At 35.3% G+C, this 17,438-nt stretch overlaps 1 protein-coding gene across 1 annotated transcript in view; it reads right to left on the bottom strand.

Moving 5' to 3' along the window:
* LOC141503348 (acyl-coenzyme A synthetase ACSM2B, mitochondrial-like) overlaps positions 1-17,141 on the bottom strand; it is a 31,961-nt gene extending 14,820 nt beyond the window's left edge. Inside the window, exons 1-6 of the mRNA XM_074208577.1 lie at positions 16,880-17,141; positions 12,928-13,181; positions 11,436-11,646; positions 4,758-4,965; positions 3,671-3,814; positions 1,626-1,788 (exon numbers count right to left, since the gene is read on the bottom strand). Coding sequence (XP_074064678.1) covers positions 1,626-1,788; positions 3,671-3,814; positions 4,758-4,965; positions 11,436-11,646; positions 12,928-13,113 — 912 coding nt within the window. The 5' untranslated portion in view covers positions 13,114-13,181; positions 16,880-17,141. The remainder of the gene's footprint in view (positions 1-1,625; positions 1,789-3,670; positions 3,815-4,757; positions 4,966-11,435; positions 11,647-12,927; positions 13,182-16,879) is intronic.
* Between the last annotated feature and the right edge of the window lie 297 nt (positions 17,142-17,438).

Below are 17,438 nucleotides of genomic sequence, written 5' to 3'. Positions count from 1 at the left end.
AGACAAAAAAGTGAGTTTTTTATAGCAGGTAGTAATTTTTAATAGAGAGGAAAATAAAATGATATTTAAATATATTAATATTAACATATATTAATGTATATAAATATAAGAGAGTAAAATATTGTTCATATATTTAGAGCTGGAAGGGACCTCATAGATTATCGAGATCAGCTTCCTCCTTCTTACAGATGAAAAACCTAAGACCCAGAAAGTCAAATGATTTGCCCATCATCTTATAGTTAGTAATGGTAAATTTTGAACCCAGTTCTTATGACACCAAATAAGATGTTTTTCTGGCTACACTCATTTTACCTCCCTCAGGTCAGAGGAATTTTCCTGGAAACCTCTGTCCAATACAAGTGAAGTCATTTCCTCCACTTCTGTGTCAGGTTGGTTATACTTACATATTTATTGATTAAAAAAGTGACTTCCTTGGGAAAACTATCTTCAAGTCAGTTCCTATTTATGCAAGACCCAGGAGGGTGGTCATACAGGAATTTGAACAGCATTAATTTCATAGTAAAAAATGAACTGAGAACCTAATATACCCAGCTGGATATAACTATAAACTCAAAATATAGAAAAGACAGAAGTTCATTAGGTCAATCTCAAGAGGAAAGTTGCATGAATTGTGGCATTTATTTTCCTTTTTCACTCTTCTCTACCCCAAGAAAACATTTTGAAAAAGGAAAATAAATTGCCCTCCCAGAACAATGGCATTTTTGATTCATAGACCCTCTGGAATGCAAGGACTGCTAGGAAGGGAGTGTTTATGTCTGCAAATAAATCTCATAGAAAAAAAAAGAAAGTCATCCACTGGCTCAACATTTAACTGCTCTTCCAACCATTTGGCTAGTATCTTGTTTCCTGTCAAATGAGATCCCAAGATTTTATAACTTAACCCTAAAATGTCTAGGTCATTACTTTTTCGTCAAAAGATGATAGAATCTCCTGGAAAGAACATTGGAAGGGGGTGCAACTGAAAGATGGCTGACCCTAGAAGATCAGAGTTACAATCCTATTATTGACTCTATGACCTTGTGTAGGTCACAGTCTTTCTGGACCTTAGTTCCCCCTTTATAAAATGAGCAGGGCAGACTTGATAAACTTTATTGTCCTTTTCAACAGGGTTTATTATGAAGAACAAATGAAATAAGATAAGAGAAAGTGCTATGCAAGCCTATAAAAGGCATAGTTCTACTTAGTACACCACTTGTGCAAAGGGTGGTTGAGGAAGGAAAGTAATAAAGTGTTTAAAAAAGGAGATTTGAGGGTAGACTGATGAGTGACAGAGCCATAGACAGTAAGGAAGAGCATCTGGAATATGCCAGATTTTTAATATTAATGCTGGGGAGAACAATTAGTCATGCCACAATGTATCCTTTATGAAGTCTAGCAGGACCAGGGATCTCGCCCTCTAGGGTTAGTCCTTAGTTCATAGATGGAAACAGATATATTTTTGCAAGCAGAGTAGAGATGATTTTCCATATCCTAACTCCAGGCTGAGATATTTAGTGGGTGCTTCTGGGTCAGACTAGATGTTCCTATATATTTGGCTTCCCGTGAACATCAGAGGACTTTGGAGTCAAACCTGGTTAACCCCTATGCATTGGATCTAATCTTACATTGATGATAACCATTGGGTCTATCCTTGACAAATGGTGGATAAATGAGCATGCTCCAGATGTCCAGGGTTCCAGAAATGACCCCAGTATGTTGAGAATCCAACCTGTATCTGTGATACTCCACATTGTTTCTGAGGCTTGCAAATCAATCCAATTTTTGTCCCTGGAAAAAAAGTAAAAAAGTGTTTGCATACTTCTGTATGATGCCAGCATATAATTTAACACACACACACACACACACACACACACACACACACACAAACACACAAACACACACACATACATATCTATGGGGAAGCAGCTCACAACTTGGGTAGAGTGATATAGGCATTTGGGGTTCTAGAATCTTATCTACTCTAATCCCAAATGAATGAGTCAAATCCTATCCCATACCTCTATTGTATTATCCGTAAGATTAGGAGCACCTTCCTCCCCCTTCTTGGCTTTCTATAGATTTTGTGAAAGAGTATGAACCTAGGGCAAAATCAGCAGCTCTATGTTGGGAGATGTCTGGACCCCTTGGGAAAGAGTAACCTTGGACCTACCTGAGCCTCAGTTTTCTCCCATGGAAAATGAGAATAATAATCTCTATCCTATCTACTTCATATGGATATCAGGAGATTCAAAAGACACACATCAGTTTGAAACAGTAAAAATACTACACAAATACAAGTATTCTTAATTCAAGAAGCTCTGTTATGAATATTCCTTATGAGATTTTTTTTTCCCTACTGGGTTGAAAGAACACAGATTCAGAGAATCTTTGAATTGCAAGGAGTTTTCAAGGTTCTCCCAGGACTGTGTTATCCCACAGTGAGGAAGGGAGGATCATTTTTTTTAGAGTTGAAAGGGAACTTGGAGGTCACAGAAATTTATCTCATAATATCAAAGATTTAGAGCTGGAAGAAAATTTAGAAGTCAAATCCAACCTCTTCATTTTATAGATAAGAAAACTGAGACCCAGATGTAATGTGACTTATTATACAAGGTCACATAGATAGTAAGTCAAAGAGCCAGGATTCAAACTCTGGTCCACTATCTTTAAAGCTAATTAATTTTTTTTTTGGTATAAGCTAATTATTTTTTTTTAAATTGAGTCATTTTTTTTAGTCATGTCTGACTCTAGGGTTTTCTTGGCAAAGATACTGGAGTGGTTTGTTATTTCCTTCTCCAGTTTATTTTACAGATGGGGTAACTGAGGTAAATGGGGTTAAGTGAGTTGTCCAGGATCACACAGCTAGTGAATTTCTGAGGGCAGATCTGACCTCAGGAAAAGCAGTCTTCCTGACTCCAAGCAGCACACTATCCACTATGCTATCTGCCTCCAATGCTAATTAATATGCTTTCCACTATTTTTGTATTCCTTTACAATCTTTAGAAGAAGTAATAGGGACTGCTTCTGATTGTGTCCTTATAGGGATAAGAGGATAATAATGACTTATCTCTCTTTGTCTATCTGTTCCCAATCCCACTCTCCCACTTTCATTGTTTCTTATCTTGTCATGCTTAAGTAACTGTTGTGGGGAAAGGAAGTGTGTGATGTAATAGTGGTGGGGAATTTCTGTTCTCTCCTTACTAATGAGAAAACAGAGCAAGTAGGAAGGATTTAGATCAGTTTAGAGAACTTCCTAATCAGAAAGTAGATAGTGAAATAGACCTGGAGTCAGTTCTTCCTAGCTGTGTGACCTTGGGTAAAGTCACTTAACTTTTAATTTTATTGATGTAAAATGAGAATAATAATAATAGTACCTACTTCATAGGGTTGTTGATTCTTCTAGGATCAAAGAAGATAATAATTGGAAAAGATTTAGCACATAGAATTATATAAATGTTACTACTATTATTATCTCTGGGAGATATGGAGTGTCTCCTCTGAACAGGCTTAATTTAAGCATTCAATCAAACAATATTTACCATGCGCTGGATGCATAAACAAAGTTAACTGTCTTCTTAGGAGAGATTGCAATTCAGCCTGTCCAAAATATAGATGATGGACATCACAAAGCTCCACGAGATTTTCTTTTGAGGTCAAGAAGTCTCCTTACCTAGCATCTATCTTGAATTTGAAGCCCAAGCTCCCATGAGAGTGCTCTGCCATCTTGGGGGCCCCAGTGGTCCCACTGGTGAAATAGATGGCTGCTGCTTCTGTGCTGTCAGTCTCTACACAGCTGTGTGTGGTGGGGGCCTCTCTGAAATACAAATTCATATATGCTCAGCACCCAGGTAGAGCTCTAGAAATCAGTCTGTTCTGTCCACTTTTTCTTCTGAAATGAGGGTCCCTGACAAATACTATACACAGTGTGTGATCCTAGGTTGTCAATTCTGAAGATCCTCTGAGTAACAAGAATGCTTCATGTTGGCTTTTAGATAAGTATTTACTCAATAAATATTCTACCCCTTGTTTGTTGGGGGCTTGCTTCATCCAATTCTCTCATTTCCAAAGTGTGATCAACAACCCTGCTGTCTTATTTTGCTATTTCCACCCCAAATTGGAAATACCAAGAGAGGCAAGACATGAAAATGGGTCTCTAAAGCAATCATATACATAACTATTATGGAGAGAGTAAACCCATGATTTGAATTCCATACAGTAAGGAAAATTAGAGAAATAACCATTTCCTTCCTCAACTGAGAGCCAAGGATGCCCCTTGGTAAAATGAAACTACAGAACCTTATTCTTCAGTCCTTTCTATCTTACTTTTCAGTGACTTCTTCCCCCTTATGGGCTTTCTCCCTTTCTGAGCCTCCTGTTCAGGCTTGACATCTTTGGATAGATTGACTCTGAGATCCTCTTCTTTTCTCTAAATTAGCTACATTCTAGATAAAACTATTTTCGGGTAACTTTCATGTTGGTAACAATTGGATCAATTCATTTCTTTAATCAGTTAATTTCTCAAAAAAGGTTTATATTTCAAAACAGAGGAATCAATTACTAATGGTAGAATTTCAGGGCATATTAGGGAGCTTCAATTGGTGACTGCCAACTCTATGTACTCTAAAAGGAAAACCCACAGTAGTCTATGAGAGAAACTTAAATTAAGCCTAAAGAAAACTTATCATAGAGAGTTCTCACTTCTTCAAGAAGCACAGGCTCAAGGCTTATTACAGAGTGAATAAAATTCAGCCATTCACCGTAGTAGTGTTCTGAAGTCCATCCATCCATCACGTCTATTTTCTGACACTAGGAGTTTGACTTTCAAATCAAGGCAGTCAGGTGCCACTGCATCCACGATGGGAGCCAGAGCCTCACTGGTTATGATGCATTTGGCTTTTGAGATATGTAGTCGATAGAGAATGTCTTTTGCTACTAGCATAGGAGTCCCAGGAATGAACACAAGTCCTGGAAGTAGTAAATGATTATTGAATTGTTCATTGAATAATTCCTTATATAAATACTGATTAATTGTCTAATGTATATAAGATGGGGTGCTGAGAACCACAAGTGATATAAATAATATTAATATGTGGACCCTGTATAGTTTATTGAATTGAGATGACATGTACATATATAACTAAAATACAAAAAAGACTATGATAAGAGTATAAAATGCTTACACATCTATAAAGTACAAAGTATACAAAGGTGCCAAGTAGAAGGTAAAAAGGGCTTATGATAAAGATTGCTGTCCATTCCAAGAGAGAGAGAGAGAGAGACAGAGAGAGAGAGAGAGAGAGAGAGAGCATTGATTGTGTCTGAATTCAGATTGAAATATACTTTTAACTTAAAAATAAACCAACAACATTGTGTGATGATTAATTATGATGGACTTAGCTCCTCCCAGGAGTTCAGTGATCAAGAACATTTCTAAAAGACTTGTGATGGAAAATGCTATCCACAACCAGAGAAAAAACCATGGAGTCTTTATGCAGATACAGTATACTATTTTCACTTTTTAAAACTTGTTTTTTGTTTTTTTTCTCACTGATTTTTCCACTTTAGTTCTGATTCTTTTTTTTTTACAATATGATTAATAAGGAAACATTTATTATGATTATTCATGTATAACCTATATAAGTTTTGGGGATGGAAGAGAGAAGGGAGGAAGGTAGATAAATGTGGACTCAAAAGCTTACAAAAATGAATGATGAAAACTATCTTTGCATGTAATTGAAAAAAAAATAAAATAACATTAAAAAAATCTTTCCTGATATTTCAGTGAAGATTGCCTAAAGGTGACATTGTGATAGAAGGGATTGGATTTGTCTTTGGCGCTCTCCCATTCTTTATTTTTTTTTGATTTTTTGTTTTGTAGGGTAACAGGGTTCAGTGACTTGTCCAGGGTCACATAGGTAGGTAAATTATTAAGTGTCTGAGGTCATATTTGAACTCAGATCCTCCTGACTCCTGGGAAGGTGCTCTATCCAATGAGACACCTAGCTTCCCCTTCCATTCCCTATTTCAGGTTTGGAATTTCAGATAGTACCTATCCTTGGTTTTTCCACAAAATCTTTTAGTTGCTAGGTCTGGAAACATCATTTGGAAACTAAATCCTATAGAATGTATAAGCTGTTACTTTTAATAGCTTTTACATTAAGCTTTATACATTAGCTTCTTGAAAAGCCAATGAACTTAGATGAAGAGTTCCAGGCAACTGAAAAAAATTTAAAGACCTAATAGAATAAATCTTTAATGGTAGAATTTTATACAGACTGTAGAAAACACTTTTTACTTTGTTTTGTTTTTGGCAAGAACCTCTTGACTGTCATGTTGGAAAACATCTGATAATTTAACACTTAAAATGCTACCTTTAGATATTTATCATTTTTTTTAAAAAATAAGTGATAATTTTATTTTGATATATTATAAATCCTCCTGGTATGATTCCAAAGGAACCCCCCCTGAAAACAATTAAGTAATATTGATTGTGTCTTGATAATATTTGTAACCTTGTCTTTTAATAATTTTCCATTTCTGATAAGAAAAGACAGATGTTTATTTTGTAATTTAGTACCAATGTGATGTAATACTTTTTGATCTGGGTTTTGTTGCCATTTCAAATGTTCTTCATATATATTGTTCTAGAAATCTTGTAAATTTTTTATTTGGTTCTGTTTTGTTCACTCTATCCCTTCATACAAGACTTCACATATTTGAATTCTTATTCATCATACTTCATGGTTCAGTAATATCCTATCACATTGACATGCTACAATTTGTGAAGGCAGTTTCCAAATGCTGAATTCATTTTGTTTCCAAAATTTTGCTTCAAGAAAAAAATGTTTTGTTATGAATGTATTTATATACATATGCATTTTATTTTTTCTATTGATTGTTTTGGAGTGAGATCAGTTGGTCAAAGAATATGAGTGGTTGATGTACAAGTATGATTTAAAAATTATTTTTCAGTGGTTGGACAGCTCCACCAGCAGCAAGTTAATGTACTTATTTTCCTATATCTCATGAACACCAAGTTTTGCCATGTATAGTCAAATTTTCCAGTTTGATACATCAGAATTGTTTTCATTTCTATTTCTTTGATAATTAGATAGGCAGTGTGGATAGTGAGCTAGCTTAGAAAAGGAAAACTATGGTTTAAGTCTTGTTTCCGACATATACTACTAGTTTGACCCTGGGTAAGTCATTTAAACTGCAAATTCTCTAGGTAACTCTCAGAGATGATAAGTTGCAAAGAAGGTACCAATTTGCATTGGTAGAAGAAATATCCTCACTGGGAACCTTGCGCTACCCATGAAGTCATAGGTCAAATCCTTTATTCCTTTTTTGAGGATTATTATTTTTGAACTCCTGTCTTTTCTCTTTTGAGAATTTTTTTTTGTATCTTCAAGAATATTTGTGTATTACTGAACAACTCAGTTATAACTATTACTTTGTATCAGTTCCTTATAGGTTTTGGATGTGAGGCTTTTATCAGAAAAAAACCTATTTTGAAAATATTGTTCTGATTCTATATCTTTTCTCCTTATGATAGTGTTTGAATTTATTTTATGGAAAAATTTTAAATTTTTAGATAAGTAGTAGTCTATTATCTTTATAATATTGTTCATGTTGAAATTCATTATGGAAACATGCTTTATGTACAGTCCTGAAGGTTATAACTATTTTCCTTTAACTTTTGAATATTGTGACCTTTTAGATTTTGTTAATTTTTCCACTGAAAATTTATTATGGTAAATAATTTAAAATGTTGAACTAAATTTATATTTTGGTAAACTGCTATCCAATTCTCCCATTTGGGGAAAAAAAACTTTTTCCTTAATTCTTGTTTTCTTGAATATATCTGAGGGAAGACTTCCATAAGCATTTCCTTCTAAATCTTGCTTATTTATCTATTCTTATTTTTATATATAATTTATAATGTAATATAATCTATTTATTTTTGTTCTATTAAGTTTTGATAATTTCTGAGTTATAATGTAATTTTATAATAATATATCCTACCTGCTAATGACAAAGGACTATTATTTCTCTAGATATTATTGACCTTTATGTGAATTTTTTAATTCTATGACATATTTCCTTGGTAATATGATTGATATAAATCTAGATTGATTTAGATGCTAATATAATTTTTATTATGTTGATGTGACTTAGTCATGAATATTGAGAATCTTAATTTATCTGGGTCTTGTTAATTTCTGCAAAAATTATTTTATAATTTTATTTGCATAAGCCCTCAAATGTATCTTGGTAATAGCAATAAAAATAATAATAAATAACATTTATATTGCTCTTAAAGGCTTACAAAGCATTCCAAAAATATTATCTCATTTTATCCTTACAACAATCCTGGGAAGTAGTTGTTATTATTATCTTCATTTTTAAAGACAAAGAAACTGAGGCAGACAGAAGTTAATTGACTTGTCCAGGTTCATGCAGTCATCCATTATCTGAAGGTAGATTTGTACTTATATATTCCTTATTCCAGATCTTGCACATTGCTATCTCTTGGTAGATTAGCTCCAAGATATTTAAGTATTATAATTGTTATTTTAAGTTATATTTCTCCATTCCTTCATCCTAGTATCTCGAATTTATCTTGTGTTTATGACTTTGCTGAAGCAATTAGTTGTCTCAGCAAAAGAGAAAACATGGTTTAATTAATTACTTTTACAATAAGGAAAACTATAAACCAACCAACAATTCCAAAACAAAACCAGGATATTTTTTAAATTAAAGGTGAGATATACAGAATTAATTTTTAAAAATCAATTGAATTAATGTTAAGAAAAATGTTCAGGGAAACAAATTTTACTCTAAGGATTACTTTAGCTGCATCTCATGAAATCTGTAAGTGATCTAATTATTAACATCTTTTTGAATATAGTTTTTAGTTCTTATAATAACATTGACCTACATTATGATTACCTTATTGAAGATGTCCTTTTGAATTTTCCTTTTAGGTCTACATTTTACAATTTTATTTTGTTGAGGTTCTGTAAAGGCTGTGTTTAATAGTTCTATCATGCATTTGCTTGAGTTCTTGAAAGATTGAGAAATAATTATATTCACTAAGATTCCCATATGTGTTTTCATTTGTCCATAAAATCAAGTTTCCCCCAATATTTTGTCTGTAATTTCCTGTTCATTTTATCAAACTCTATTAAAGGAATGCTAAAGTTGACTAGAATTATCATTTTACCACCTAAACCTTTTTTTCTTTTGGAAACATAATAGCTATCAGTACACACACACACACACACACACACACACACACACACACACACACACACACACACAGACTTTTAGTATTGTATCACAGGATAATAATATCATAGCTTTAGAGCTGGAAGGGATCCTACAAATCATTTAGTCCAATACTCTTATTATGCAGATGAAAAAACTGTGTCCTAGGAAGATTTAATGACATACACACAATCACACAAATTAGTAAAGTGGCAAAACCAGAATTTGAACCAGAAGTTTTTCCCTCTCTTATGTTCCACTTCAAAATTGTATTGTTCATTATCCATGGTGCTTTTATTAATAATATTTCTCTGAATATATCTTTTAATGTCATCTTTGCTGTTGACTTATACAAAATCATATTTGCAATTTCTGCTTTTTAAAAAATTTAACTGACATATAATAGCTCTCACTTTAGCCTTTACTTTAAATATGTATCAGGCTCTCTGTTTTAGATATGCTTCTTGTAAGCAGCATGTTTTAGATTATTATTTTTTAATCTAGTCTGTAATTTTTCCCTCTTAGGGAAATATTAATAACATTTTAATTAATATATTAACTAATTAAATATTAATATTCAAGATAACAATTGTTTAGATTTTCCTATATTAGATTTTCTTATATTGCTTTTCCCACCCTTAACACAACATGCTATATTGATCATTTTATTTTTTGGCAGACTAGTTTAAGCACTAATAATTTATAGCCATTCATTTCCCTAACTTTATCTAAGATTATCTTACTTTGTTAACACTGTAATCCTAGTCATCTCTCCCTTCCAGAAAGAACCAGGTTTTCATGAGTATAAGATAGAAAGAATGTGAAAAGAAGAAATTGAGGATAAAAACTTTAAAGATTAAGAAGGACTTCATGGGGTAGAGATGGGTATTTGGGGGGAATGGTAGACTGGGGATTGGTAGGATTGAATTGAATAGTAATGAGAAATTGGTAGAGGTAATAGGAAAGAAGTCTTTTGCTTTGGACAGCTATTCCAGGGCATCACTGCATTATTTTTACTACCTATCTTAACAAAAGACCTTTCCTTAAAAAATCCATACTATTTATTCCTTGCATAGGAACTTTTTTATGCTTAATTAATTCTTTGGTTTTGGAATTTTTCTGTGAAGATTTCTTTCCCTTTTCCTAATCTTTTTCTTTTTGTTGTTTTGTTTTATTGGGTATCTTTGCCTTTTGAACATGGTACAAGGAAGCAAGGGCTAGTAATAAATACTGTCTTCTCATTGGAAGTTTGGGGTAATATGCTTTTCAAAAAGAAATAGTTCTGTAGCCCAAAGGAACATAGTTCCCTTGGAGAACTTCAGATATGTGGGAAGAAGAGAAATAACCTGCTTCTTGGTAGACTGGCATTCAACTATAGTTTAGATTAAACCAAAGGAATATACTCAGATCAACCTAATACCTTTTCTTCTAAAAAAGCCCAGGCACTTTTTACTTGATTTATCTGATTCATATTCACAACCTACCTGCGGGCAGGAAGTGGAAAGTAGTTTTCTTTCTTTAAATAATGAAAGCCAGGACCCAGAAAAGTTCAGTGCTATTCCTTGATCATTTAGAGTGGTGATTTTTTTTTTAGTTTTTTGCAAGGCAATGGGGTTAAGTGGCTTGCCCAAGGCCACATAGCTAGTTAATTATTAAGTGTCTGAGACCGGATTTGAACCCAGGTATTCCTGACTCCAGGGCCAGTGCTCTATCCACTGCACCACCTAGCCACCCCAAGTGGTGATTCTTTATTTCTGCTACATTATACTAACATTAAATAGGATTGAAGTCATAGGCTAAATTCTCCAACCTTTTCTTGAAGATCAACAACAAAATAAAATAAGTCAGAAGGTTGTTTTTGTTTTGTTGTAGATGTGTCAAAGTGCAGGACAAGGGACAATAGCAAGGAGCTGAGGAGAAGGAAGAAGAGAGGCAGAAAATCTGATTAGCTTTAATCAGAATAGTCAGCTCATCAAGAGAGAGACCCAGAAGGATCAGGGAAAAAAGTGGCAAGTTTTAAAACAAAAATGTATTTCTCCAACTTTCTGGCAACGTTGAAGTGTGGAAAGTGTGGAAAGTAAAGTGGTAGCTTCATTTTTTGGTAACAAAATAGCACCTTTGTGTAGTTAAGTTTAATTATCTGAGAGCTGAACCTTAGCACTCACCTGCTCGCATGCAGCCTGTGATTACCAGCCACCACTCAGGTATCCGGGGCAGAATCACAATCACACGGTCTCCTCGCTTCAGCCCACAGGCATCTGAGAGGACACTGGCTGCCTGGCAGGTGAAATCGCCCAACTCTTGGAAGTTCCACTTCACCTCATTCCCTTTATCACTCACCCACCACAGTGCTGGGGTTAGGGTTTTCTTGCCCTCCTGATGAAACAGAACACTATTAATAACAATATGTACAGAGACTGGCCATCCATATAGGTTAGGGTGCACTATGATCTTTAAGACTAATGATTATCAGCTACTTGAAAGGTTGCAAAGGATATTATTAGTCTTTGAGGCAGTGTATAAATGTGTGTGTGTGTGTGTGTGTGTGTGTGTGTGTACTCATATATGTGTGAAGATGGATCTGTAAAATGGGAATAATAATAGCATTTACCTTTCATGGTGGTTGTGAGGCTTGAATGAAATAATATATGAAAGTGCTTTTCAAACCTTAAGGTATTTGAATTCTTGCCAACTTTTATTAGGGGAAACCATACTCTGTCTTTCCATGAAGTTTGGAGCTAGAAAGTGAGAAAGTTTTCTATGCAGTATGTAGGGTGGAGAGGGGTAGAAGGAGGAAGACTGGATTTTGACCTAAAACATGCTTGATTTTTCTAGGTGGGCTTTCAGATCCATTAGCACATACAATATGAGCCCTGCAATAAACTTTCTTCTCTTTGCCCTGGAGTTGGGAGTTCTTTCAATTGGACTTACCTGTTTAATTCCCCTTTATCCTCCCAAGATGAGCTTAAGGGAAATAAATGGCTTACCTTGCAGAGACAAAGGAGTTCAGAGAAGGGAATGGTTTTAACCAAGGTCACACAGCAGTCAGGTCAAAAACGTAGAACTCAGGTTTCTTAACTCCCTGATAGCCACTCCCCCTCCTCCAGTGTAAGCTAGTATAAATAGGCTACCTTCCCCCATATTACCCTCTAGAGATAAAAAAAAATCAGGGGAGAAGGTTAGGGCATTTGAATTGGATGTAAAATGGAATAGATGGGAAAAATCTAATTTCAGAACTAGTATGCTGACCAAAAAAAAAAAAGCCTCCCATTGCTTCAGTACAACAGATGAGATGAATTGTCCCCTGGGGAAATTCTGAATTAAGAACGACTTCATGAAGAAAGTAAGAGAGCTGGACAGAAAGATGGAATAGGGATGGTTGGAGCTAAAACTGCCCACCCTGCAAGGAAGAGATAGGCAAAATGTGTTGTATTGTAGGGTTCTGGTTATTGTGTTCTGTTTTAGGGTGGGAGTAGTTTCCACTTTCCTGGCATGGTTTTGTGTTCTGTTTTAGGGTGGGAGTAGTTTCCACTTTCCTTGGCATGGTTTTGATATTTCATTTTTCACAAACTAATCAGTACAAATATCAAAAGTTTAGTTCCTGCTTCCCAGTTTCCTCCACTTCTGACATCTTCAGTCCCTGAAAATCTCTTTTACCTTCTCCATATGAGCCCAGTGATCCAGCACATCATTTACAAAGTTAAATTTTTCAGGCATTTCTGGATTTCTTGTCCCCAAGAAGGCCTGCTGGACCATGTGTCTGGGATGGAGGTATCGTGGACAGCAGGTTAACCAGGAGGACCACAGGGCTCGGCACTGCTGGAATCTTAGCAATGGTTGCATGATTGGGAGATCCTAATGGCACCAGGGAGCCACAGAAAATCTTTGAATCTAATTTAGTTTCCAGAGCTCTGTTGGAGGGAGAAATGGAAGAAAGGGTTTTAACTCATTTGCAACAGTTCAACCAAACATTGGACTTCTAGGGCAACCTGAGGGAAGCTGTCCTCCTTCACTACTCACATGTAACTTGGTTACATGTCCAGATACCAAAGAAGAGACAGAACAGGGACTGGGAGTGGGCATCTTTCTCAGTACCTGAGGTCTGAATATTAAGCAAGCACTGAACTAAGTCCAACAGGGTTGGCATTTTTCATCTCTCAACACTGAAGCCCTTCCCAGAACAGACCAAACAAATCCCTCTGATATTTTATTACCATATAGAATTTTCAGGGACTCCAATCATCATTCTTTCCTCAACCCAACATCCACCTAGTAGAATCTACCTATCTATCTAGTAGAAGAAATAATGTTTTTCCTTCAGGATACTACACTGCTTTCTCTACTTAACATTTGTGCATGTGTTAGCAGATAGAGTACTAAACTTGGAGTAATAAAGATGTAGTTCAAATCCCACTTACCTGTGTGTCCCTGGACAAGTCATTTAACTAACCTTAGCCCCAGTTTCCCCATCTTCAAAATGGGGATAGCAATTATTTTACAGGGTTGTTGTGAGGATCAAAGATAGTATACACAGCATACTCTGTAAAATTTAATGCAATATATAAATGTTAACTACTGTTATCCTGGTTTGTTTTACAGTGGTTATTGTTTTGGGTCATTCAAGTCATGTCTATATATGTCTATGCATGTTGTCATTTGTTCAGTTTGTGACCTCCAGCCTCCTCCCCTCTATTGCTGGTATTTTGTTATTATTTTAGTGCTTGTCATATAGGTGTGGACTAGGTTGCTTTTGAGGTTCCCTTGTTCTCTATGATCCTGTTATTTTTGGCATTAGTTCTGAGAAGAGGTACCTAACTGTACCTCTCTGCTGACATTCTGTAAATGTTTATTGAAAGAACAGTTACAGAGGGGATGGGAGCTAAATCAGGTCAATGAATCTCTTAGATTAGTATTTGTTTATTTTTACACTCCAAGTTTGAAAGGCCATGTGAGGCTGGGTCTAAGATCGAACTGGTTGTATAATCTTTCTGGTTAAGAGAACCTGACCCAGCAGTTTGTAAAAGGGGAGGGTTATCTTCTGTGATTAGATTAATACCATGCCCTACATAATCAATCAAGCATAATGAAAGAAACACTGAGTTCCAAAGTCAGACAGAGGGGCTAAGTTCAAATCTTAACTCTCTCAGTAACCTGTGTGACCAGGCACAAATTGTTTAATCTTTTGCTATAAGAAATGATGAATAAGTTAATTTTAGAAAAACATGGAAAGACTTACATGAAATAAAGAAGAGATAAAATGAGCAGAGAGTATTGGATACAGTAAAAGAATTATGTGAGGTCAGATAGGTGGTGCAGTGAATAGAGACCAGCCATGGGGTCAGAAGACCTGAGTTAAAAAAACAGTCTCACACACTTGACACTTACTAGCTGGGTGACCCTGGGCAACTCACTTAACTCCAAATGCCTCAAACCCCATCCCCCCCCACAAAAGAATAACTGTGCATGATTAAACTCTTCTCAGTATTATAAAGGTCCTAAGAAGGAAAATACTATCTACCTCTAGAGTAACAACTGATAAATAAATGAATGCATAGTATGATTTCATATCTATCTACCTACCTAACCTATCTGTCTATGTATCTTTGTACCCATGTATTGATCTATGTAACTATGTAAGTATATTTATATGCATGTATGTATATGTATGTATGTATGTGTATATCTATCTATATAGGCCAAATGGTGTCCTTCTCTAGTTCAGGTTGGGAGGGAATGAAAAGACAATATGGGACTTAAAATATAACCAAAAACCACCAAATTTTTATTCTTTATGAACTCAATTTCTTCCTCTATGGAAGTGAGAGGACCAAGTAAAATGAGTGCTCCTCTTAGCTTTAAATCAATGATTTTTTTGATCCATAACTTCTATTACTAATTCCAAAAATGCTCTGTTATACATAAATTTGCCCAAACCTTTATTAAACAAATATAGATTTTCAGTCTTTACTGGTTCTAAACAGGGCAGTGAGTTGTGGGATGATGGGGAGATCTGAGAGAAGGGTAGATAATAATAAATAAATTTATTATCTGTTGCCTCTTACTAGTCACAAAAAACCTGTGATTTTATTGGAATGGATCTACTCTCCCAGATGTAGACTGGAATTCCTTCACACCACATCATTCCACTAGCCTTGTTCTTGAACAATAGGAATATTTTGGGGCACTGCTCCCTAAAGTCTTTCAAGATGGATTAGACCTACTACAGCTTGAAGGCCACCACCATAATCTTTAAGAACCCAAATCCTATGCCATAATTGGAACCCATAGTAGAACTTTGAAAATATAGCATGTTTGAGCAAAAAGAGACCTTAGCAATCATTTAATCCTGCATCTTCCTTTTTGCAGATCAAGCCTAGGAAGTCTAGACAGTTTAACTAACTTGCTTACTTATTGCTTACTTACCTAGATAAATCATTTAACCTTTCTGCATTCTAGGCCAGAGGTATCAAACCCATAACCTGCAACATTCCCCAGTGGCTAAATCAGGTTAAAATGTAATTGGGGATAATTTAACAAAATAACTAAAATTACAATAAACACAGGTAACATTGCCTTTTTTAAATAACTTATAGTTTGTTGGATTTCCTATGTAAGAATGAATGGTCTTGTTTCTAGTTGAGTTCTCTTTGAGTATTCTTTTCATACCTTAGTTGGGTTTCTATATGATTCTGTGGGATGTGTAATTCCATCTACAATTGCCTTTACCAAAATTCATCTAGCCTTTCCTAGAACCTCACTGAGTGACAAAGAACTTATCTGCTTTCTTAACAGGTAACACAAACCATTGTTGGACTATTGGACTGATTCTTAAGTTTCTGGGACTTCTACTCATTTGTAATAATTTTACCCCAAGAGTAATGCAATTTGAAATTTTTTCTTTATATAATTCTCTAGCTATTAGAAGGCAATATTCCAAATTCTTAGCCAAAGGCACTGGTCTTCATTGTTTTTTTTCCTTAGGGTGGTTTATTTTTATTTTGTTTTTAATTGGAGGAGTTAATATGCAGGTTAAGTTCTGTACACTAAATTATAAGGGAAGGAGAGTAGAATGTAGAAGTTCCTAGTTTGAAAAGGCAAGAAGATAACTTGGTAGGGATGTTGGAGTGACAGTGATGGAAGTAGAAAAAGGATGTGCAAAGATGCCAAAGACAAAAGTATTGTGTTTTTCTTTCTTTTTTTTCCCCTTTGGTGGAGACAGTCCCAACACTGATTAATAACACTCTCCCTCCAACCTAGGAAGAAAGCATTAACTTTTGAGGGTGTTCATAGTCCTTCCTTCTTTCAGGTTGAACTATTTGGGAAATGTCATTTGTTATCCTTCTCTTCAGCTTTCTCAGAATCAATATCATATTAAGCGTAATTTCTAAAATTCTGCTGCCAAGGACATTCTAAACTTCCTCAACTGAGTCATACTTCCAGTTTTGCAGCTGGGAAGTTCTTCCTAAAAAATAGAATCCTACTTGCTATAGCTAATGTCTGTTGAGCTGAAATGATCTCAAGAATCCTTTGTCCTGTGAACCCTCCCTCCCTCCTCTTCTCACTTCCCAAATCTTCTTTCCCAGCCAAAATGTCTTCTGATTTCACTTACCTCTGATGAGAGGGCAGGATGAACATCAGATTGCTGAAGGAAACTTGGAACCCTTAGGATGTAAGGAAGGAGATACTAGACTAACTCTGGGGTTCATTTTAGAATCTTAAGTAATGAATTTCTTTGCTCTGGAAGGATAAACTGTTGGATGCAAAGAAGAGATTCTTCTGTGGTAGAGACTGGCACTTCCAGAAATTTTATTTCATTCACCTTCAAGTAAGAGCTCTGAGTTTCCTGAGGTTAAGGACCAATGGCAAGAGCCTTTCGCAAGACTACCAGTAGCTCAAATGCTCCTCCTCCTGTTTTAAATCTTTCTGTATTTGACAGTTATCTCAAATTCTTAACAGGGAATCCCATAGTTGCTCTCTTTCCAATATAGAATGCTAGTTAGGGTGCATTAACTTTCTGAACTATCTAATCCCTTCCTACTCTTTGGTATGGCATAATTTGGGTGCCTTCTTGTAAGAAACCACACATACATGTATGTGATGGAAGGAACATAGGATTTGGAAAGAGCAGAACATTTGCATTCAAATTCTGATTTTGCTATTGACTATTA

The sequence above is a fragment of the Macrotis lagotis genome, chromosome X (genome assembly GCF_037893015.1).
Source record: "Macrotis lagotis isolate mMagLag1 chromosome X, bilby.v1.9.chrom.fasta, whole genome shotgun sequence".
Classification (NCBI taxonomy): domain Eukaryota; kingdom Metazoa; phylum Chordata; class Mammalia; order Peramelemorphia; family Peramelidae; genus Macrotis; species Macrotis lagotis.
This window is presented reverse-complemented; position numbering and strand designations above follow the sequence as displayed.